Source organism: Aythya marila, assembly GCF_965140915.1.
Source record: "Aythya marila genome assembly, chromosome: Z".
Classification (NCBI taxonomy): Eukaryota; Metazoa; Chordata; class Aves; order Anseriformes; family Anatidae; genus Aythya; species Aythya marila.
The window spans coordinates 22,235,622-22,261,529 of NC_139080.1; the positions used below are offsets into that span (position 1 = coordinate 22,235,622).

Consider the following 25,908-nt stretch of genomic DNA (forward strand, 5'->3'; position numbering starts at 1 on the left):
TGTTGAAGGGCAACTGCACTGTGCTGGAGCAGAGAGGAAACAATTCCTCCACTCGATCATTATTTAACCTTTAATGCTACAACAAGAGCGGCGGCATCACGCCCTCCAACCGCTTGTTCGGAGACCCAAGATAAGATGCCCTTTCTTGTCGTTGTTCTGTTTTCGTTTTCCCTGAAAAGCAAACAAACGCGAGCAGCGAACCAAGTCCTCGCAAACACTCCCAGAGCCACCCTCTGGACGACTCGGCACCAACTTCGGCCGCAGCCCCGCGGGCGATGCCCTGACGCCTGCGGGAGCCCCGGGACGGCTCCCCCGGGGCTGCGACCCCCGGCGGGGTGGCGACGGGACCGCTTGGCCCCCGCTGCGGCCGGGGGGGCTCTGGGGAGGGGGTCTCGTCCCGGGGAAGGGGGCGGCCGCCGCAGCCGCTCCCGCCCTAGGGGGGCGGCGCGCTGTTACCGGCGTCAGCCCCCCCGGTTCCCCCCGTGCCCCCTGCCGGCGGAGGGGCTCGGAGGAGGGAGCTGCGCGCTCCCCCGGGCGGGGGCATCGCGGGGGCGTCGCCAGCCGCCGATGGCAGCCGCTGTCCGCCGGGCACGGCCGGCGCTGCTACGGGCAGGAGGCCGGCGGAGCATGCCGCCGGCGGCGGGGCGGTTCCGCGGGGACTGACAGCCGCGCTGCCGGAGGAGGGAAGGCGCCAGCCCCTCCGCCTCTCCCCGCCGCGAGCGGAGGCGATGCCGCAGGGCGCTCCGCCGCCCGGCCGCCACCCGCTGTCGCCGCTGTCGCCGCCGTGAGCGGCGCGGCCCCCGGCGGGACGGGGCGAGGAGCGGCGGGGCTCCGCAGCCCTCCCCGGCCGGCGGCTCCGCGCGGCGGATGCGAGTGCATGAGCTCTGCAGCGAGCGGGCGCAGGAAGCGCCCCCGCTCCGCCGCCTCCATATTCCCGGGCAGCAGCAGGACCTCGCCGCACGGCCGCGACTCCGAGCGGCGGGGCAGCGGCTGCGAGGGCGCCTGCACGACGCTGAGAGCCCTGGACGACTGCAAGATGGTGGGTACCGCGGGAAACGAAACAAACAAACAAAAATTATTATTATTGCTGTTATTTATTTATTTATTTTCTTTTATTTTTTTCCTTTTTTTCTCTCTCTCTTTTTTTTTTTTTTTTTCTGAGCGTTTCCGTGGCTGGCAGCTCGCCCATTCCCATCACGTGCAGTTGCACTATTTTTAAAACTGCAGTCCCCCGCCGGGGGGCTGCTGCCCTGTCGCGGGAGGCGGGAGGGAGAAGCGAGGTCTCCGGCCGTACGGGTGGGTCGGGACCGGAGCCCGGCTCCTGGTCCCGCAGGAGCCCGCAGCCCCGCACACGCTGCCTTCGCGGCGCTGACAGCGGGTGGAGTTGCTTTTTTTTTTTGCTAGATACGGCCCGATCTGTCCCCAGACTTGCACTCACTGAAGCCTAAACAGGTGAGCACTTGCTTCCGCGGCATCAGCACACGCTCCGCTTGCTGTCCTAGTGGGGAAAAAACAACAACAACCACTCTTGCCCTATAATCTTTCTAACTGAATCCAGAATTTGAGGCCACAAAATTCGTTCCCTGACATGCATGGTACCTGCTTCCAGTCTACCCAGAGTAGCTGACTGCAATTGTAAAATCTCAGGTCAAGCACCCGCACCTGTGCTCTTTTCAGAACATCATGTTACAATATAGCATTTTTCTCCACTTGTGCTCAAAGTGTTTGGATCTTGACACTTCCCTCCAAGCCAGCAGCATCTGGCTCCTCAGGCTACAGTCAACTGGGTGTTGGGGCCCAAAATTGCTCATCTCACCCGTCACAGAAAACAAATGTAGTTGCTGCTACTTTACCTCAAAAATTTGGGTCTTGCCACACACCTCTGTCCAGTAGCATTGGACATGTGTCTGCCACTTCTGCTCTGCTGAACTCTGGCAATATTTCTCTCTAATACTCCAAATTGTTCTGGCAGATATCCACTCTGATACTTCAAAATCGGCAGCAGCTCCCAGTGCACCAAAGAACAAAAGCTGCCACGGTAGCTGTATAAATATATCCAACAAGTGGATCCTACGGGGTCCTGCCTTTTCTCTCATTCCCAGTAGCTTAACTTGGTTAGTTAAACAGAACCGCTAGCTTCCTTTCTTCGTTCTTTATCTGGTAGAATTCAGTGATTAGAAATATAATACGATTTACAGATGGATTGCCAATATGCAGTGAGATTGAGGAGATCAAATGAGTGCATTTTTTCTTGTTCTGTCTTGATGCTGCAATATCAGCATGGTTTTGTTTTCCTTGGCAGTGCTGAGAATGCTCTGTTTAGACAGGGGATATCAGGTGAGAACCAGCAAAATGTGTCTGTCTTACCAGTGGCAGGATGAGAAGCTTTTCTCATGTTCTTAATACGGAATAATTATACCACAATGTAGTACATCTTTTTATCCCCATTGGTTTCTTGCATCCACCGAAGCTACAGAACAGGAGAGTTGAAGCCACATTTAGCAGAGTACAAAGATTGTGTCTGGGGCTTTGTTTGGTATGTGAATTTGGAGGGGGGGGGTGTTGTTTTTTGTTGTGGTGGTATTCTTGCAGATGTGTTGGAATGCATTGGGATTGTTTTGCTGCTCCAGAAGCAGTGAAACCTATTTGCTACTCTTACAATTAAATTTGAGAAAACGTGGCTTAAAATAAATAAATAAATAAATAAATAAATAAATTGGCCCTGATACTAGTTCTTAGTTATGCAGAGTAATTATAGTAGTACGCATGAAGAGCCAGCATGGAACTCTGCAGGAGAAGTGACTCACTTATTTTCTGTTTCTGAGTATGAGAATTAGAAGGCTTGACTTTAATGTTTGGTAAAACTGATAGAATCCAGGTCCCAGACCTGTTTTTTCACTGTGCTTGTATGCTGGGATATGTTGAACTCCTGGTGGTAATGATGGCTGCAGAATTATTAGCAGTCGCTCTTGTCTGGTTTTATATTTTGGAAATTGAGGTCAAATTAGCAAAACAAAGATAAATACATATTTTGTTCTAATGCTCCCTTCCTTCCACCCCCGCCACCATGTGGAGCAAATGGTCTGATGTGCTTCCTTTAAGATAGCAAATGCTTTGTTTCCTTAAAATATCATCCCACATTGTGATCAGTGGAACTAAACAATAATGATCTTTCCATCACTGAAAAATAACCTATGTATCCAGTAGCATCCGTGTGTATCTGCTGTGTATTAAATTTCTGTGAAAATGTTGAAACATTTATTTATTCCTTTGTCTGTTTTTCTCCCCACATTGGAAAAAGTGCTTTCTAGAATCCTAACTGGAAAGTGTGTATCTGGTACATCTTCTCAGCCAATAACTCCCAATCAGTTTCAAGTCTGAAATCTGGGTTAGAGGCCAGTGACAGAACAGAAATCATTACAAAATAAATTAGCAAAATCTCCAGTGTAAAAGCAAACGCTACATTCCAATCCCTAAATGTGCTGTTAATCAGGAAGCAGGAGGAGCAAAGGCAATCATTTCTGGAGATATTTTTGTCTTTAATGATAGCAAAAAATAACCTCATGCTACTAGTAAAACAGCTGGTTTTCTGTCTGCTTAATATTTAGGACTAATAACTCACACTTCCAGAGATTAAAAGCAGAAGCACTACTTTCCTGCAAATGAACATTTACAGCACACAGAAGAGGCAGCTGGCATGGAGGCCCTAGTCATTTATTAAATCTTAGGCACTTGGTCTTGTACTCTATGCATGCCTGCCTGGAAGCAGTAGGAACAAGCCCTAAATTAGGCATGTTTGTGTTTTTTTTTGTTGTTGTTTTGTTTTGTTTTAATTAAAAAAATAATAAGTTTTTATCAGTGTAGCTAATTGTCTCACGTAAGTAAATTGTCTTTGTTTTTCAGCTTGTCCAGGAGTTCAACACCCAGGTGGCTCTATACCGGGAGCTGGTAATTTCCATTGGGGATGTCTCAGTCACCTGTCCATCTCTGCATGCAGAAATGCACAAAACTCGAACTCATGGATGTGAGATGGCCTATCAGGCTCATCAAAAACTAGCAGCAATTTCCGGGTAGGAGACTACTTATGTTTAATTAAAGCAGTACTCTTACGCATGTCTTTGCTAAATATTACATTGAGGAAACATTCAGCAAGAGCATTAACTTGTGTTTCTGTTTTAGTCATAGAGAAATATGGCCACAAATCCTGCCGAATGTCTTATGTCCCTATTATAGTGCAATTTGGGACCAAATCCTGGTCCCCTTATAAAGGTGGTGTCTGACTGATTTCACTGGTTGCTGTTATTTAAGGTGAACGTGTTTTTTCTCTGTATCACTAGACAACTTAAAAAGATCAGCCTTGCCTCTCAAAGCTGATGTGGCAATAACTTCCTTCCCAGTTCTTCATTGAGTATATCTAACTGAACAGATTGTGACAACTAATTCAGCTCAGCTAGAAACTTGGCAAAACCAGAGGTAAACATAATTAGGTGAAAACTATGTAAGTCTAATTATTTATGTTTTTTTCACTGTATGGCAAGTGGGGCATTTATGTTAACACATAACACCTCCCGAGTTTTGTCTCACTGACCATGCTTTGCCAGAGTTTTCTGCACCTGCCTTATCCAACATAAACCACTGCACACCACGGGAAAATCTTTTCGGCAGCTATGACTAATCCCCACTAAAGTTCTTTCATCAGTTTAACATATATGAGAAACATGTCACAGATTTAGTAGAGCTGTTGATGTTTTCAGATGCGATTTTGAGCAAAGACTCTTCTCTTAAATTGATATCACAAACTCCAATTTTTTCCTCAAACATATATGCTTTTAAGACACTAAAGTCTGTAAGAATTTTTTTAAAAAAAGGATACAGTTCATTGTTACCAGTATACAATACCTCAAAACTATAGCACTGAAAGTGTGTAAACAAACAAACAGTAGTGAAATTGATTCTATGTACTTTTAAACTCAAAAAGAGAGACTAATACAAACAACAAAAATAGAAAAGGAGTAGCAGAACCTAACTTGGATTTTTTTTGTCTTTTTATTTTATTTTATTTTATTAATAAGGAAAACCATAGATACATGCTTATTTAGAAATAGAGAATTAAGTAATAATTTCACAGCTGGGAGCCTGTCATATACACAAAGATGTCCTGAAGGTTGTGCAGTTGCTGTGAGATTGACATTTAGCTAATCTAAAACTGTTTTAGGTAACTGTGATAATAATATGATATGCATAACAACTGGTAGGTGTTAGAAACCCTCTGGAAATTATTTGTTTAGTCTGACAGACATTTTACAAGATGTGCTTCACATCCACACCCTTATACAGCTGAGGAAAGCTATTTGAGCCACCTTATTATTATCTGTGAGGAATTCAGCGTAGAAAACAAACAGAAGGAGAGGAGTAGTGAATAAACATAGAGGTTCAGTCTTTAATTCAGCAGGAAGAGCGATATAGTGCATATGGCATTGGATCTGCAATGGGAACCTAACTTGGTAGGAAGAAAAACAAGAAGGAAGGAAAATATTTAGGTGCAGGAATGCATTAAATCATCCCCAATATTAAACAGTCAGGAGGGTAGTGTATTGCTCAGAAAACACTTGATAGGAGATGAGACAAAGGCTCACTTAGTTTGCTGCTTTACTTCAGAATCTGCAGCACTGCACTGTGCATACTTCTGGGTAACACTACCGATTTCATCTTCCAAAGCTTGGTAAAGATAGCTATTGCTTTCTCAGGCAGAGATAATAATAAAAAATAGCTAATTATGTTACTAAACTATAAAATTTCATTACACACCAGCATTTAATTAGTTAAGCTCATCTGTAACATTCAGTTAGTCACCTAACTAACCCGAGCATTTGCAGGGCACTCTGACTTTCTTTCAAGAAGGTGGCATCACCATATCAGACAACATTAAGTTCATTCATCTTGATTGTGTTGATATCCTCCTTGGAAAATTAGCAGACAGCTTTGTTGCTTCCTGTTTGAATACATTAATGTTTGAGACTCAAACCCACTCCTGATTCAGGCAGCACCTATTTCCCTCTTGGCTCACCTGTTCTACCAGACTGAGGAGGGTAACAAAGAGGAAAGGTGCAAAGACTCAGAAGGAAAGAAACAGGAACAACCCACTAGCACTGTTAAAGACAGCTTTGGAAGAAAATTTGGCAGTTGTTGGAAGAGAAAGAAATGCTGAGGTGAAGGCATTACATTATGAATTGGCCAAGAGAAAAGTCATGGAGAAGAAAAGTTTGGTCATGGGAACATCAATTCTGGAATATTAAAGGGACATCAGAGGACAGAGGTTTAATTCGAACAAAAAGAGAAGACTCTAGCTGTAGCTACTTTTGCTACAATAAGAAGCTAGGGAAATGGAGAGACTGAAAGCCACACTTAAATTAAAAAAAAAAAAATAGGGAGAAAGAAAAAAGAAAGAAAAAAGAAAGAAAAAAGAAAGAGATGATGACAAAGATAAGGAAGTAGCAAGGAAACATAAAACCTTATGAGACTGGACTGGATTAGATCATATCACCCCATCTAGCCCAAATCTGACAGCAACCACTAGCAGAAAGTCAGTAAAAAAAAAATAAAAAACAGGCTGTACATAGAATGATGCCTTCCCTAGCATATTTGCCACTTTTTGGCAATCAGTAGTTTAGGAGCTTCCTGAGTCAAAGACCATATCTGAACAACTAGTGCCTGACAAATGTAAGCTCTCACAGAAGATTTAAGGATTTGTCTAAATATTAGGGTCTTCTACATAGAAAATGCAGAGGATGACTAATGACATCTATACACGTTGGTGTGTATGAAAACTTTACAAATCAGTTTATTTATAAAAAAAAAAAAAAGAAAAAAAAAGAGAGAGATTAAGCTTATTGAGAAGAGAAACTTAAAATTCAATCTCTAATTTAATAGGATTTCATAGCTATTACATCCTCTTCTCAACTTGCTCTGTTATGTATTATTCTCTATGTAGAGAGAGATGTAATTTTCTTAAAGAGCAGAGGCATACCTGGGTTTACAAACACTGTCACAGCTTTTAGAGAATAAAGATTAGAAATAGAAATATTTTAAATTGAACTATTCTAGTTCTAGCAAATAATCTTTGAGTCAGATTGAGCTGTTCATTCAATGGTATCTCAGGACTTCAGGTCAATTTCTGCACACTATACTCACAATTCATACCAAAAAATCTTATTGATTTTTAATGAGACTGTCTTCTGAGGAAAGCGAGCAAGCTCTGGTCCTTTCATTACATTTTCTACTATATTAATGTAATGTAAATTAAATAACTGAATTACATTGTGCACCTTGTAGTACTGGAAATTATAACCAAACCTGGAGAAGGTAAAGCAGCAAGAAAATGGATTAGCATTTTTAAGTAAAGAAAGCTAAACGAGTGGGAAAATACTTGAAACAAAACGAAGAACAACAACAACAACAAAGTAAACCTCTATTTTAGTATCTGTTTTTTGGGGATGATAAACACTCTGCTAATATTTTAGATTAGAAGCTATCAAGCAGAGACCCAGCTTTATTAGCTGAAGTACACTATGGGATATAAACAGAATAATAACTCAGAACTGTGTTTTAAAATACAGGTCTACACAACCACGTGCACACTTTTTTAAATGTCCCTTTCATATTCCCAAGCACTTGATATGCTTACATAATGCAAGTATTTCTGTGCACTCTTGGCACACTGGAACCAGAACTGTCTCTGTGGTGGGCTGATATATATGTTGACAGTGTATTTTTCTTGGATGAAATAAAACTATGTGAGGAGCCCAGGGGTGGACAGCAATTTATGTGTGTGTGAATGTAACTTTCAAAGTGATTGTCCTGTGTTGTTCAGACTGGTACTGAAAACTTCTGAATCAAGGAAGGAATAACCCCACTCACCAGTACAGGCTAGGGGCCAGCTACCTAGAAGGCAGCTGTGCAGAAATGGACCTGGTGGTTCTGGTGAACACTATGTTGAACATGAGCCAGCAGTGTGCCCTTGTGGCAAACAGCCAACAGCCTCCTGTGCTACATTAGGAAGTGTCACCAGCAGGTCAAGAGACATGATCTTTCCCCTCTGTTCAACACCAGTGAGGCCATCTGTGGAGTACCATGTCCAGATCTGAGCTCTGTAGTAGAAAAGAGAAAGGGACATACTGGAGGGGACATCGTCAGTGGCAATGAAGGTAATAAAGAGCACACAGCATACAAGGAGAGGCTGACAGAGCTGGGACAGTTCAGCTTGAAGAAAAGTCTTGGAATGGGGATTCTATCTATATGTATAAGTACCTGATGGGGGAGTGTAAAGAAGACACAATCAGGCTCTCCTCAGTGGTATGCAGTGACAGAAAACTCCACCACCGCTCCAGTGTTGCCTGGAGAGGTTGTGGAGTGTCCATCCTTGGAGATACTCAGAACTCACCTGGGCATGATACTTAGTGACCTGCTCTAGATAGCACTGACTTCAGCAGTAGAGTGGACTAGATCACCTCTAGACGTCCCTTCCAGCCTGTGATAAAAGTTGCAGTAAATCTCCTCCTCAGGAAAATTCCAACATAAATGTTTGTCATTTTACATTGTGGTGCATTCATTACTTTTATAATACAGTTGTTACATGTGGCTTTTCCTGAGTTCAGGAAAGTAGAGGAAGTAGACCTAAAAATCACATTCTGATTGCATTCTTTCTTTGTGGCACTACACAGAAATGCAGCCACGGTGTTTTTTAGTAGCTTTAGTTCATTTTTACTTTTGTTTTCCAATTCAGTCTACACTAGATTTCTAATGTTTCCGTTAAGCAATAGAAGATAGTTTCTCAGACCTAATTAATACTAAAGCAGCTCCTAAGGTTGTGTTCAAACACTTTATTGACACCCAGTTGTGGCCAAATTTGTGTTAAAATGTCTGAATTTTCCCCAGATAATGACACTAAAATTAGTACCTACATACTAAAGCATATAAGCAAACAAAAAAGACTGATCCATAACATTTTAAAAATTAAAAGAAAAAGAGACCATGCTTGTAAGTTAATAAGAGCTCTGTTAAGACAGACATAATAGAATCCATGTTAACTATTTAACTTAAGATGTTAAATAAAGCACTGCTGACAGGCAGCATAGATCAGCAGAAACTGAACATAGCAACACTCAGCTCAACAGGGAAGAATTTTTATAATCATGAATCAAAACTAAGGTAATGTTAGCAGACAGAGTAACAAACTAGAACTCTTCCCAAGATACATATCAATCATGCAGCATGCATGGAGATCTCTGCCTTCCTCGTGTCCTTAAAATCCCTGCCATTGTACTCCCTCTCTAACCATATGTACCAGAGGTTAACACTGATCCCTGGAGATCTGAATTACAGGCACTAGCCCTGTGTCCTCCCTCAGTTAAAGTCAGTGCTTTAACAGCCAAATGAAAAGGTAAGGATAAGGTAAACTTTTCATAGAGGTTGCACCATGATAATTAGAATATGACCTATTGAGAGTATAAATAAATACTAAAAATAATGTGATGAAATGTAAGAAAACAAAGAAACATGGAAATGTTTTGGGAAGTAAGCTCTGATTCGGATATACCATGAACTAAGTTTTTACAGACAAGCTAGAGCACAACAAGTGTAAAACAGCTTGCCCACCTCTGAAGAGAATAAGACTCACATACATTGCTCTCACAAGGTTCAAAATGTCTCTACACAACAAAACTGGTGCACCTGAAATGATGAAAAGGGGGCATCAAAAAACTACAGTAATTTTCTGTGGAGCTCAGTCAAGACGTGTCCTGTTGTTGAGAATAACATCTATTTCCTCAATTTAAGTTGCAGGGGAAAAAAAAAAAAGAAATCGTTTAAGTCAGATGTCTCAAGTTTAATAGGCAAATTTAGAAAGCAAATAATGGAGGAGAAAACAAGGTTACTTACTAAAGCTAGAGTTCTCAGAATAGCTAACCTCCACAGACTCACTTTCCTTTGTATCTTTGTCTTTATGCTGTGCTCTTGTAGACAATTGGGACTTAAATATACAAGATATTAATATCTCCCTTTGTGGATTTGTTTTTTGTAAGTGGGGCCAGGTTTGGTAAAGGACAGATGTACCTAAAATTGTATTTAGCATTTACTTCTCAGTGTGCAAAACAGAAATTCTGAAAAGCCTGAAAGTTCTATAACGTTGTTTTCAGAAAGTGGAAGAGCTAAGCACCTTGCTTAAGGGTAAACCTAAACAGCAGGCAGAACTGGGGCATTCCTCCTTGTCCAAGCTCTAACAAGCTTGATCCCATAGGCACCATCAGAGCATCCTTAAAGCCTAACAGTTTTGTACTCGCCAGAGAACACAGGGGCACCCAGCACTTTCTTTTAAGGCAAAGCCAAAGGTGAGTAAACCTAATTTTTAGAGCACCTGTGCCTACCTCCCAGAAAAATGCCCAGGCTTCCAGACTACAGTCATGGAGAAGAGGAAGCTAAAAGCAAGACAGGCATCATCTTCATTGATCATGAAGAAGTTCTTGGCCCCTTCCTTCCATCTCACGCTTAAACAGCACATTCACTGCAGCTCCCTGGGCAGCATCGCCACCTCCACAGCACTTGAGGACCGCACAGGCTGGGTAAGGTAGGTAGATAAGCCTGCCTCTTAGTGGAAGGGTCCTCTAACAGAAGAGAAGCTGTGTCCAGCCCTGAAGCCGGAGACTCTTCCTCATGTTCAGGGATCACTGCTGGTAGGCAGGATAGGCATTGTCACTTTTCCTCTGTGCCATGACCTGAAACTGGGAGGTAACTGCAGGGAAGGAAGGGGCACATTGGCATCATCTAGCCCGGTTGGCAGAGTATGGTGCAGCAGGGAGCAGTATGGTGCAGGGGTCCGCACTCTGCCTCTGTTTCAAGCAGTTCTAGTGTGGATAACACTGAAAACTCTTTAAGAAAATTCCTTGCTAGTAAGGAGAATCTGTATTCTAGTCCTTGCTGCTATGACATTTCTGTGTTTTAGGCAGATAAAACACAGAAGGATACAGGGGAGCAGAGATGGTGAATTCGTATGAGTGCTGAATGTTCTTTAGTGTTCTGATTTTTAGCCTGCTGAACTGTAAATTCATCTACATAAAACTTTGGTCTAGGGCTGAAGTAGGCTGCAGGATCAGGGTGGTTTGGCTTCTGTGTTGACAGGACTTCTGCATTCGACACTCTATTCTAAGTTCCGAACTCCAGCATGGAAGAGGATGTCAAAAGGTAGGATGCTATCTTAAGTCCTCAGTAGCACACGCTTTGATGTTATGCACATGCAACATTCCACTACAGCTGAGTGTGTGTTTCTCTAAAGCTAACTCAGGAACTGTGGAGTGTTACAGCTGTAGTTGAGCCTATGGTGTTTTATGTTCCCCTTTTTAGCTATACAAACCTTTGACATCACAAAATTGAAGTGAGAGAAAACAATATGTTTCAAGCATTCTCTAACTTCATGCTCTTCTCTTGCCCTATTTTGTCCTTCTTTCTGACTACCTAGCAACACTGTTGGACATAAAAGCTTTTCATGCTTCTTCTGTGTAAGCAATTTTCTTAGACAGTAATCAGCAAGAGGATCCAGCTGTTAGGTACATCTATAGAAGCAAGAAACATAGGGATTTTGAAATGCATACAAAAATGTATTGACCCGTTTACAGTTGCTGTTACCTTAGCTTCACTACAAATTTTCTCATACCCTCTTCTCCCTTGTTTTCATGCCTTTTCTGCAATAGTTCTCTTTCTTGCACTTTTTTCTCCATCACCCATCACCAAACAGTAACTTCAAGGCAAACACAGTATGTACGTTTTACTATAACAAGTTCACCAACATCCATTTACATTTGTTTCTTTAGCATTACCAGTAATAACAAAGATTGAAACGAATAAAGAATGTTTTGAATATATATATATTTGTTAAATTCTGGGAAATCTTGAAAATCTTTCATTCAGCCTCTGCTAGATCCTTTAGGTTAATCATGCACTAAATAGGTGTAGCAGTACTTATTTTCTTTGAAAAACACTGTGTATATTATTTAACGCTTCTATCTCAACTTCCAGTCTTTTGAGAGAAGATATAATATTAAAATATTTTATTATCATAACAGGGTTTTCTAATTAAAGTATGTGAAGATTACATGTTTATCATGTAATTTTCCTAAATTATTTCTTTAAGATCTGATTTTAAATTATCAGTCTGATGGAATATTAGACCCTAGCACTTAACAGCACATAGCATTCCTATATTTATTTTCACCCATCACAAGTGTAATCAGTCATTCCTGAGCAAAAACTTGAACAATACTAACTTACATCTGTAAATAATGCTTGAAAGGGGGATTTAGAAGTAAATTTTAAAAGGTATTAAAAGACTAAAAGGCTAAATATGAGGTATCCATATCATGCTAATGACCCTAAGCCCAGAAAAATAAGGAGCACTGAAATAGCCTACCGTCAGGCTATCATTTGAACTCATTAATTACATTGATTTGATATTTTGAACCCGTTAATTAAAGACCTACTGGAAATAAATGTTTCATCTCAGTATTTCAGAGATAAGATATTTTCTTGGAAAAAAATTTGTTAAAAACGTCTATTGAAAAGCAGTTACACTGAAGCTTCATGCCCAGCTTCACAGATGTAATTGAAAGTTGGTGGGTTGGACTGGTAAAGCACCATCCCTGTAACCACAACAGCCACAAAGAGCTTCCTTCTGTTCCATATAGGTCCTCTGCTTTGAGATCTGTCTCACCAGCACATTTCAGTAATTTTCTTCTCTAGATCTCTAGTTAAGCACAGTTGTGGCCATGCTGAGATTTAGTCATGAGTTTTACATGCTCCTTTCATGACCATTTTCTTAAACATTGATTGATTTAACAAAATCCTACATTGCTGAAATTTTTAGTTTTAAACACTCTGCTTACCTTGGTTCTGTATTAGCTTTGATTACATTGTTTTCAGAAAATTACTTGGGATTCTCACAGAAGTTCTAGTAACCAGACTATTTTAGTGAGATGTTGATATATCCTCAAGGAAGAAAGAACCTGAGATAATAGCTGTGTGTTAGAAAGACTTAAACATGGGGCCCTAGAACTACCTGTTTTCTGGTGATTTTGTTTGTTGTTCTTTTTTTCCCCCAAATTCCTTAATTCCTTTTTAAGTTTTATGCTGAAAATTTCCAGCTAGCTCAAGTAATTTTGCTAGTTCTCAGTATTCCTCTAGATTCTGTAACATTTTTCTCTGATTATATTTTTTTCTGTGTCTCTCATTGAAATCAGCCAGCACAGTTGCTAAGTTAATTGTACAGCCCATGCAATTAAATGTGTGTCCTCACAATTCATGTTCTCTCATGTGCCTTCAAGTGTTAGACTTCTTGCAGTCTCTTCTAAAAAAGATTTCCTATTTATTGTGACCTCTTTGATGCATGGAGATTTGCTCTAGCAAGCAAGTGCCAAACGATAAAGGATAACTGCTCTTAACAGCACCATCAATAATTTGCAAGATCAGTTATCCAGACAACCAAGGAGGATCTCAGACCTGTCAGGGAAAATTGTAACCAAATCTGAATTAATTTTAAGGTGTGTAAAATTTGTTCAAGTTTTTCTAGTTACTTTATTATTCTTTTTAATAATAATTAAATATTTGAAGCTGTTATTAAGACATTAAGGTCTCAGCTGAACAAAGCATTAAATTAGGCATTCCTTACTCAGGAATTGGTCCAGTACTATCAATTAAATGATGTGTAAATCCATGTTTTAAGAGTAAACAAATACTGAATTGCTTCTGGCTATTATTGGATTCTATTTCCTCTTTCCTGGATATACTTGCAGATCTACATTTAGATTTTCTACACCACTTCTAACTAAAAGAGAAATAATATGATCGTTTATTTGTACACAAACAATTAAATCAGTGTAGTTCTTCCTTTCTTTTGTTCTGTGTTTACCTTGTTATTCTTATCTTCTTTATGAATACTTTCTGGATGAACAGCATTTCCTGACAGTGGATTTGGCATAAGTATTCAAATGCTATCACATTATACTAAATGATGTACTCAAAGTTGTTGAAGAAACTGCCTTCCCGTAGGAGAAGAAAATTTTGTTTATATCAGATGAGCAAAGAAAAGCTCATGCTTTGTATCGCTATCATGCCAAGAGAGATTGTTGCAAGTGATCTGTTGTTAATGTTGCCAGCATAGGAAATAGTTAAAAGGCAAAATACTGTAAAGTGCTGTGTTTATACAGCAACCCCCAGTTCTGTTGCTGGAGCTGTTCTTGTGAAGCAGAGCTATCCACTTATACTCATTTAACTCCTTCCTCACTCATCCACAAAAAAGCAGTACATGCATGTTGAAGAACACCAAGGCTGCAAAGTCAGGGGTCTGTTTCAAAGCCTGTGTATTTAGTTTAGCTGCAGACTTACCCAAAATAGCATACATACGACCTCGCTATTCCTTTTACATCATTCAGGAAGTAGAAATTGCTAGTATATCTATGCAACAGTTAATGCAGAATACTGGATGCTCGAGGAAGATTTTGTGAAGGCATTCTTGCTTGTTCCCCAGGAGGAAATAGGAACTGGGAGGGGGGGTTGGGAGGGGGGGATGTGCAGAAAGTAAAGCCAATTCACAAAGTCAAGTGGAGACTACAGCAGGATTAAAAAACTCCAAAGTGAAAAAATGCAAAGTTCCTTATGCTAAAAACACTGCTTCCTGAACACATTTTATCAACAGATGGTTTTAAAAATTTCTTTCTCTCAGTACGAATTTAAACGTTTCAGGAAGCTAATCTATTTCTTTTTTTTTTTTCCTTTTTTTTTTTTTTTTTTTTGACACATTCAAGTTTTCTCACAGTCTCTCAGCTGTGATTTTTAGCTTAACTACTCATATAGATTAGATCTGTGAAATATATGGTGCGGCTGTGTAAGATACTTCTTTATACCACAATTTATTTTTCACATGGAAGACATTTATGTAAAAGTATTTGGATATTTGACTAGAAAAAGGTTAAAAAAAATAATCCATGGCATAAGTATGACCTGTTCAAAGCACTCCTAGAAGCATTTGATACAGCCAGAATCTCTCAACCTTATTCTGAGCAACATAGTAGTAATCTGTTCGATGGACTGTTTTCCTTCCAGTGTATGCTGCTTCTAGTGTAGCAGTCACATTGACTACAAGTAATAAATAAATATTTTATTTAAAAAAATTAATGAGGATGTATGGATTTTTTCAGTAGTTTTAATGCAGTATTGTGCAGTGTTGTTCTTATCTGAACCCCAGTGGAGCTAACAGAACATTTTATGTTTGGTTTCAGTGGTTCTTATTGCAAACAAAAGCATCTTTTTTTCCTTCTTTTTCTTTTTTTTCTTTTTTTTTTTAAGGAAATACAAATATATTTATCCTCTCTTCCTCTCTTCACATCTCATGTTTTTCTCATTTTGACATATGGAAATCCAGAAATTTAACTTACAAAGAGGTAACAGGTATCCAGACCACACAAGCGCTTTATGGAATGCCCTTTGGAAAAATCTTTTTAAAATTTATATTTGAAGTACGTATTAGAAAAAGAAAAAGGGAAAAACAGAGGTGTCATAAAATCAAAGCAGTCAACTGGTTTAGTGTCCTGTGCATGGTCAACAGCAGATGGCATCACTTGCCTGCAGCAGACTTCCTTCTAAACCCCATATGTTAGTAGTTTGTTATGACCTAGATCTTGCAGCAACAAATACCCGAAGCATTTTATTCATTTTCAAGCTTTTCTGGGAAATCTGACCCATCTGGGAAAATATGTTCACACTGATCAGAACAAATTTTCATAAATTGTTCCACAAGAGATAATTGTTTTAATACTTGTCAAAGATTCAAACATTCTCTTTCCAACTATTAACCAAAGGTACTAGACAAGAGTGTAAATGTGGATTCTTAGCATTTAAGTTTTGCATACTTTTGTGATGCAGAGTTTAGAAATTAATGAACAGTAAGCAAATAAGGACATTTTAAAGAACTTGGAATCTTAAAATCAAAGGGGAAATCTATAGACAGTATGAGTTTTATTTGTCTAGACAGGTTATAAGGGTCAATATTGAAGTAGACTGTGTTTGAGCCCATTGGCACAGGCAACCTTTCTGTGTTCTCATTACTGGTTTATCAGAGAAACTTGTTTGAGAATTACTTGCATTTAGATGCTGACAAAGCAGGGTGCTGAATACGAATTTCTTCATGAAACTGAAAAATGGTTGCATTCAGCTAATCTGACTATCTCCTTGGTCATCACAGATGTTTCCTGGTCTGTGCCAAAGCTTGGGTATATCTATTAATTAGCAGTGTCTGTTGTTTTATCTGAGGCAGTGAAGTGTTGAGTCAGATTGCTGGTTCAGAGCAGGCTAGAGTGAGGCAAGGCTGATTTGAGAGCTTATCCAAGTGACTGCTTTCATCTAACTTGATGCTACCTCTTCTCAATGAGGAGCCTGATAACGTGCAGAGAAAAAGGTCCTGTTCAGCTCATCATTGGATAGCTCAGGGTCTTATGGATTTCCCTAATGTGAAGGCAAAGGGCAATGAGTTGAAGAAAAAAATGATGGCTTAATGAGGCTTATCATTAGTTTCTGTAAAGGTATGCTGGTCATGTCCTGCATTTACTTTTTTTAGAAATCTTCCAGTAAGCACAATTACAGATGCCTGTGCAATTTCACTTAGAACTCTAAGTGCTTAGAAGTAGCTTGTCAGGAATTTTAATGTGGTTTGGTTTTGTTTTTATCTTATTTCCTTAAAAAACAAACAAACAAACAAACAAACAAACAAACAAAAAAGCTATGATAATACAGTACTATTTGGCTAGATGTTGTTGCATACTGCATTTTAGGAGAACTGTATGAGAGACTCTCTCTTACACCTTCTAGGAGCTCTGGAAAACTTTATCCTTCTAGGATGGACTGGGGTTAGGACCATAGTTAGGTAAATGCTATTGCCCTCAAGCAGGAATCTTGGAATATAAAGCCCAGGCGTAACTTGCTTTTGGACAATTGTGATGAAGGGAACAGCCATTCCAGGAATTCTAGAAACAGCAATTCCAGCTTTGCCCAAGGAAGAAATTAACTGTCTCCAGAATGCCCACTCTGGTTTAGTTAGTGTGGTGGATTGGCATTTGCCAACAGCCAAAATCCTACCCAGCTGCTTGTTTACTTGGTGGGAGCAGAAAATAGGAGGAACAGGAATGAGAAAGCTCATGGGTCAAGACAAAGACAGGAGAGTTGTTCGTCAATTACTCTTGCAGGCAAAAGGGACTTGACTTCAGGAAGATTAAACAAAACACACGAACAAAAAAGAAACAAAGAAACAAAACCACAAACATTAAAACAGCACCTTTTCCATGTGAGGGCTTTTCCATTCTCGGTTTCACTCCTTCATTCCAAACTCCTCTACCCACCCCTTGAGCAGCACATAACGGAGGATGAGGGCTGAGGGATTATGATGAGTCCTTTTGTGGTGCTCTTTCCACTTTTGTGGTGTTCCTTACCTCTTTTCCTTTGCTGCAGCCTGGGCTCCTCCACAGGCTTCAGTCCTGTTAGAAAATTCTGCGCCAGCATGGGCTCTCCACCGGTGGCAGTTCCCTCAGAAATATCCATCTGCTATGGCATGGAGTCCTTTGTGGGCTGCAGGGAATATCTGCCCTGGTGTGACCCTCTCCACAGGCTGCCAGGAATATCTGTTCTGCCACAGAGAACTTCCTACTACTACTTTCTCTGACCTTGATGCTCCCTCTCTTGTTTCTCATGCTTTTTCTTCCCTCCTCTCCTTCTGCGGTGTCTTCATCTCCATTTCAAGTAAGTTTTCAGTGATATTTGACTGTTGGGCTGTTGGCAACATCCTGCAGTGAGGCCTCTGTGGAGCTGGCTAGAGCTGTCTGTGTCTAATAGGGGACAGAGGCCACCTCTAGCACATGCCAACCTGCTGTGGCTACCGAAACCTCCATCCAGCTAGTCTTGCCTAAGTGCACTGCGGAGTGGGTTTGAATAACATTTCTTATAGTGCTGTTCTATGTACATTCAAGAAGTTCTGTCAACTGGTCAGAACCTGTTTGTTTTCAGGTAGAAAAGTTTGGGTAGGCTTGTGATAATTCTTGTCCACACTTGTGCATTCAGCCAATAAATTCACTTCTGAGAAAATCTACACTAAATCTAACAAATCTAGAAAATTTCAGTCTGTAATTCTGATAGTTTCAAAACAGATTTTCTGAATAGCACCTGCAAACACTGGATAACAGCACCTGCAAAGTATATGCACAACTCTTAAAAGAGTTTGATATTTACTTGCTCTCCTGATAACAAAAAGTCAGGGATGTGGAAGAATCACAATATTAATGAGTATTTAACAAATTAATTTTAAAGGCAAGATTACTGTGTCTGCAGCTATTATCTCATATTGTGAGTTTCCAAAACAATTTTAGAACTTTGAAAGAAAAAAAAAGGTACAAGACTTCAATAAAATAAATACTATTTTTTATATATATGTACAGTATATATGTATACTATATGATTATATATGTATACTATATGATAAATAAAAATATTTAATGCTTTATAAAATATATAACACAGTCTAATAAATAATAATGATAAGATAAAATAATAATAAAAAATAATAATAAGATATAATAAAGATATAATAAAGATACATATATATATACACTATATTAGAGTGAGACAAAAAAAATCAAAATGACAATGATTTGCAGACATATATCACCCTTTGTTTATAAAACATATCTATGGAAGTTAACAAGATTTTCCTGAATGGATTAAAACCAAAAAGTATATTTCCCACTAGTAGCATTCTAGCTAAACTGTTCTAGCTTGGAAATACCTAAACTGCTGTCAGTTTGGGAGCTAGAAATGTATCTATGACATGAATTAATGCATTGTGTCTTTATTCTATTTGCATTGTCATACACTCAGAATGACTCTCTCAGCCTTATCAGAGTAACTGGAGACTTACATTGGTCTGTGACCAAAATCTGGTCACATATCTCCTGTTACTGAGAGAGCACTCAAGAGCGTAACTGCTTCAAAACAACTATTTAATGAAAACAACACAGCAACCATTTATAGGTCTACTAGAAAGAGCTTGCCCTTTTCTTCCTCTGATGGACTGGGATGTTGTGCAGCAGTTGTATCACATTATTTCAGTGTATTAGTAGAACAACAACAAACAAAAAAACTATGATAATGAAAATGGCAGTAATTTGCAAGACATACTTTTATTTTAGAACAAAAAAATAACCCTAGCAGATGGGAGGAACACAAATAAGAATGTTTTCTCAAGATCTGTTCAGAATAAAATATTGTAGTTTGATGGCTTTTCTACTTACATTCAAAAACATGAATGATGGAGTGTAAAAGAAATAATGTGTTTAAGATACAAAAGCAGAGACAGGTTTATTAGGCTGTTGCACCTGAGCCATAGCCAGAGAGGACTTTTGCTGCTTTCCCTCAGTGTCTAAGGAGATTAAGAATGTACCTTCACAATGTATTTGTCACATTTTTCACTCTAGCAGAACTATAATCTGCAAGGCTGGTTTGTGGCATTTTATGCAATTCCTATATATTTCTAAATGACAGTGTCTCTGCACCTAAATTAAAAGACATTTTACACGGTAATATTTGTGGACAGTGAAGTGCATAAGTTATTTTCTATACCATATTTTTATGGGAAGTACATCTAAGGGTTTAAGGCAGAATTTAATTAATTAGTTTTCACTTTTAATTTGCCAGAAGCTTATTTTATTTTAAACACACATTCTAAAATACACATTCTTTGTTATATATGCAGATATTTGTTTTTTGTTTGTTTGTTTGTTTGTTTTTATCTCATGATAAAAACAGCTATAAACAGCTGTTAGTACTGTTCATTAAAATAATACTCTGCCTTATAGTAAAGGATGTAATTTTTTAACACAATATTTTTACCAAAAAAGTATATCAAGCCCTTTATATAACTTACCCATTCTTTTAACCACATACAATATACCCACATGTATTTTTAAATGTTGTTGATAGTACTGTTCTATTGTAAATGCTTGACTAAAGCTTTTAAGTTAAAATCAGATTCAGACCAGAAGATTTGTTCAATTTTGACAGTCTTAAATTTCACTGATTTAAGTGGGCTATGAATGCTGGGCACCAGTGGCAATCCAGGAATATCTGAAAGTGTTTTCCAGTTCTAACCAACATTTTGACAGTACAATAAAACCATATATCAACCATTTTTGGGAGAAAAAAATATATATGTATTTCCTTTGAAGCTGAAAAATAATATGCATTTTCACTCTTTACCTTTTTATGTTATGGACAGACATTTTAAACATGTATTCTTGTATCTTAAAATGATTATTCGAAGTGATGCACTCACCCTTTTTATACCGGGTAGAAAAAATGGTATAAGAGCTCCCTCTATTGGTTTTACTTAATATCAGCTTAGGAAAACCCAAAATAAATATCACCTTGTCAGTACTTCGTAAACATAATCAATTGAACAACTTCATCAAATTTTAAAAATCCTAATTTTATAGAAATAAAATTATGAATTTTGCCAGTGGACGAAGTATATAAAATATGATAATGCTATAGATTTATTTATTTCAGTTGTATTTACAAAAAAAAAAAAAAAAAAATCATTGCAGTTTTAACAGCCTGATAAACTACTGGTGTATAAACAAACAAATCAGCATTTTCTGTTTGTAACTACTTTTAATAATTGTAGATATCAGAGCTCTCAAACTGCAGAAGTGTGGCTCACATAGTAATCTGAATTTCTCATCAAATGAGTATCATTCACATCTTCAGATAAGGATTTCTATTCTATGGCACCCTTGTGATATTTTATCGAAGTGATAACTACATAAATTCTTAGTAAAGGAAGGGCAGGACATTAGAAAATATTTAATATACAGCTATAAGCATAATTTAGGAGAGGGGGAAAAAATAAGGAAATTAGAGACAGTTTTTCTTGGACATCATGAAGTGTTTTTAGGTCACATAATTAATCCTATAAATCTCGTGAAGGTAAATGTAGTTGTTAGTAGTAGTAAGTTAACAGGTTTTCTTTCAAACAGAGTTTTTATTATTAAAAAGAAAACTGTATATACATATATAGATATAATATTTTAAGGGTGAAGGAGCCCATTCTCTTAGTTCCATTTGAAAGTCAGAGCCTACATTTATTTTGTGAAGAACACGCTAGAGTGAAGTTTGATACAGTTATTAAACAATATACCAGCTTGTATGGGCCTCTAAACAATACCCTACATGCAAAATGCTTCCTTAAGTACATTTACGCATCTCACCATTTCTTAAGCACACGTACATTTATCTCACCGTTTCCCCTTCCTCAGGTGTGGGAACATGTGCATCTTGCAGCTTCACTGATAAGTCAATAGGCTTTCCCTGGGCAGTAGAATTCCAGCAAAGTCTCTTTGGTTTCTCCCTGTGTGGATCGTCCATGGCATTCATCCAGTTGAGGGCAGCAGCGCTCCTCTCTCAGTGGAAGTAGCGCCAAGAAGCCATCACATTCGTATTCAAAACCTGCAAATGTTAGCAATACCTGTTTTTCTTACTTAAATGCATAAAGAGAAGCAAATTTCTGTTCCATAAGGGATGCAGGCAGTGAGCACAATTCCTATTCAGAGCCTTGCAGCAGCTGTGCTCAAATGACAGTGATGATGTGCTCAGATGTGTTCAGATGCCAGGAACTGGTTATTGATTCATGGGCAGGTGATTGGTGCTGTGGTAACTCTTGTATGGCCAGCAGCACTTCACAGTATTAACCAGCTCCATTGACAACACAATTTATCACAGGAGTTATATGACATCATATTATTTGAGATTTTGTTTCAATATCTAAGTGGTCTTCATCAAGAAATCAGCCAGACTGGCTGAGGTAGCTGGTGTTTGGGGTAATAATACATGAATCACATAATCACAGAATTTCTAGGTTGGAAGAGACCTCAAGATCATCGAGTCCAACCTCTGACCTAACACTAACAAGTCCTCCACTAAACCATATCACTAAGCTCTACATCTAAATGTCTTTTAAAGATCTCCAGGGATGGTGACTCCACCACTTCCCTGGGCAGCCTGTTCCAGTGCCTCACAACCCTTTTGGTAAAGAAGTTCTTCCTAACATCCAACCTAAACCTCCCCTGGTGCAACTTTAGCCCATTCCCCCTCGTCCTGTCACCAGGCATGTGGGAGAACAGACCCAACCCCCACCTCACTACAGCCTCTTTTAAGGTACCTGTAGAGAGCAATAAGGTTGCCCCTGAGCCTCCTTTTCTCCAGGCTGAACAAGCCCAGCTCCCTCATCCGCTTCTCATAGGACTTGTTCTCCATGAACTTGTCTATGTAACTAAACACAGTTTGGTAATATAGTTACTTCATAATTAATCTATAATTAGCATTCTGAAAGTTATGTCTGTACCAGTCCCCTGTTCAACATTTCTGGTGACTTAACACAGGACATATAAGCATACAAATCTATTGAGAGAAGTGAATTTGCTGATACTTTGAAAACACATTTTAAGCTCACAACAGAGAATTTACATCAAGGATTATAAAATAAATCTTTGTAGGCATTAGCATTTAAATGTGTGGCTTTCAGAGATGAAAATGAGGCTTATATGCATGCATAGGAGAAAATCGTTAATTAATGGAATGCTTGTGGTCATTATTGCTGTTAAAGACTGATTAACCAGTTTGAGACTGTTAGGGAGAGTAGTGGCCTGGAAATAATTCTCATTGTATAAACTCTGGATAATTAAGAATATTTTTCTTGGATATCACTGCTGTTACTCTGAATTTGCAAATTAGAGAAGAATTTTGCCAACAGTCTAATTACAGATGTTCCATGTTCCTGAAAAAAAAAATAATAATTAATTAATTTAAAAAAAGGGGGGGTCAGACAATGTATATATCAAAGATATATCCTCTAGTTCATATTTTGTGCTATTCACAAACCTGAGTTTACAACAAGAGTCTATTAGACTTACACAGAAAAAAAAAAAAAAAAGTCAATTAAAATACCTATTACTGTGTTACTGTGTTTCCCAATTACTGTTATAGCTCATCTGTGAAAAGAAAGCCATTGATAAATTAAAATTGGCTTATGTGCCAATCCTCTTGTATATAATTGCTGGTTTCTTAGTTTGCACGATTAAAAATTCTATCAGCAAGTGCAAAAAGGGGACCATTTTTGCTTCTCAGAAAATAAATAGCTGTACATGTATGAGGAACTTACTCTTTTCTCATAACTATGGGCAAACCCTCAATCTTTTTCCCAGTGAGATGGGAAAGGAAAAAATACCTTCAAAATCATAAATAAAGCTCCCTTAATGATGGTGATTCCTAAAAAATCTGAGGATTTCTAACATTTGAAACAACACAGAAAAAGATAGGATGACAATCCAGTTTTATCTAAATCTTCTACACGGGAATTATTATTGTCTCATGACAAATTTTCCATAGTGGTAGTCTTAGGGTTAAAGAATTTCTTCTGTTTTCAGAAGAAATAGGTAGATTTAGCTGAGTAGATCTGTAGATCTGTGTCTCCCTGTGAGAAAGTGCTCTCATTACTGAGCAGAAGGAGGTCATTGTTGCCATCTGTGGTGTCTTTATTTAGTGCAGGTTCCACTGTGCACAAAGAACAGTTATGGGGCAATGCCCTGCATGTGGAATGTGCAAATAAATGTCCCATTTGTCCATTAATAGTTGTGTAACTGTTCATCATCAGGACAGAGGAAATCCTGCTTAGAAAGAAAAGTCTAGACTTTTGAGAAGCTCAGTCAGGCTCTTGAACATGCTCGTGTGCATATTGGGACACAAGGATTTAGGAATTAGAGGAAAAGAGCAGTAACTGTTAAGAGCTGAATTTTGGAACTGTGTGTTGAATGTGACAAGTGTGACGACTACAGTCTTTTTGCAAACCTTATCTAAGTAAGAATAGCTCAAAGGAAATTACTGCATTCCAATAAATCCAGATGATGGAAAAAAAAAAAAAAAAAAAAAAAGTTGTATCCCCATCAAACCCGTCTAATGCAGTAATTTCATGGTGCTGAACATTCAATGCACATCTAAGAATATAAGTGACACTAAAATGTATAAAAACATCTTATGTAAGCAAAATGTAGGACAAAAGCCTCCAAAAGGCCATTTATTATCTAAATGTGTATTTTATGGTTTGTACATTTAGTTATCAGAGAAATAAAAACAGGTGTATATATAACCCAAAGTTCAGAAATTTAAAATACTAGTCCAGAGAAAGAAAACATGGTGTGCTCTACTTTTGCAGTATTTGGCTAATTGCTTGTTCATGCTGTATGTGGGTAGATGAATTCTGTAAGGTTAGATTTAGTCCTGGGACTGTCTCTTCAAACATCAGAATCCTATTCTTCTCTAGGATTTATCCAAACCTGTAGTAACTCTTGCAGAAAATGCTGAAATTATTGGGAGTACTTCGTGCAAAATGGAGGGCTAGACAGTATTCTCGAATATGTTAGTGTGGTTCAAAAATAACAGCCTTCTTCAGAAGAACTATTCCTGATTTATACTAAAACAAATTACATTTAAATCTGTGGTATATGTGTTTTATCTTCTTTGGTTAATACAAATAGGATTACATTAAAAACTGTTTTGCCATCTGCCAGTTTGAAAAGAAATGCTGTTAAACATATTGTGGTTTTTTATGCAGAGAGAAAAGTCCAATTCTAATCAGCTAAGTGATCACTGATCATACAGGTGCAATTCTTATAGGAGATGTGTTGCTTAAAATGAAAAAGACAGCAAACAAAACTGCAGAGATGGTTAAGATTTAAATCTTATTAAATCAGTACTAGATACTGTAGATTACTGCAAGATAAAAAGTACTACAAAATATTGTAAAATACATAACAGAACTTAAAAGTGTCTGAGGAGTCTTAAGTTAAGTACAGTTTTTAGGATTTCTGTTATCTCAGAGTAATTTTTTGTGCATTTTAGTATGTTTTATTGCTGTGTTTTCTAAACATAATTATCAGTTTGAGAATTAGCATTCTTTATTCTTTTAAAATACTGCTTATGCAGTCACTGAAAATATTTTCATATCCTTTGAAAACAATATGAGATTTGAAAAAGGATCCATTTTCAGTACATGTTTTTATAAGCAATGAAGGACTTGACTCTGAATAAACCTAATAATAATAATGATAATAATAACGTCTGTCAGGTACTTAATATTTCAGGAAAACTAATCAGGGACTTAAAACTATCAAATGTTTTCAGGGCTGGAGTCACTGAGAAGAGTAAGAAATACTATAGCAAGCATCAGAAAAAGTATCTTTAAGGTGGAATCCCTTCTTGTTCTGCCCTAACAGCAGTTCTGTAGTAACAATAAGCTGCAGAAAATACCATGTCATGTATTGTACAGTTTTCAACAAAGGCAGACTTCAGTTTAAAAGTAGAAAATTAGATGTGTCTGAAAAGAAAAGCACATATTATAGCCTAGCCGAAGAAAATAAATCTCCTGGGATGGGCAGCTTTATCATTATGTGTATGGTTCCAAAGCAACACAGATCACAACAACTGCAATTTACAATTATCATCTCCTGCCTTTTTTATGAGTTCTACTTTGTAATTGATCAAAGCAGGTGGGACCAGTCTTCCTTTGTCCCTTTTTACTAAGTCCAACATGCTTTCTTTACAATCCTCAGTCTTTCACAACCTTCTCTTTTTTTTTTTTCTATTTTGGCTGCATTTTTTTGCTTGCTTAAGCGTTCTTAGAGCAGCTTATCACTACTGTGATTCTTAACTGTTTTCATTGGTGTGTACAAACATCAGCAGTCTTCCTTGATTGTTCTTCCTTGGTTGTTCTTTCCT

The 25,908-nt window shown here is 38.4% G+C and overlaps 1 protein-coding gene across 1 annotated transcript in view; it reads left to right on the forward strand.

Annotated features, from left to right (window-relative positions):
- The first annotated feature begins 248 nt into the window (after positions 1 to 248).
- RGS7BP (regulator of G protein signaling 7 binding protein) overlaps positions 249 to 25,908 on the forward strand; it is a 44,844-nt gene continuing 19,184 nt past the window's right edge. The window contains exons 1-2 of the mRNA XM_082784138.1: positions 249 to 1,039; positions 3,904 to 4,070. Coding sequence (XP_082640264.1) covers positions 878 to 1,039; positions 3,904 to 4,070 — 329 coding nt within the window. The 5' untranslated portion in view covers positions 249 to 877. The remainder of the gene's footprint in view (positions 1,040 to 3,903; positions 4,071 to 25,908) is intronic.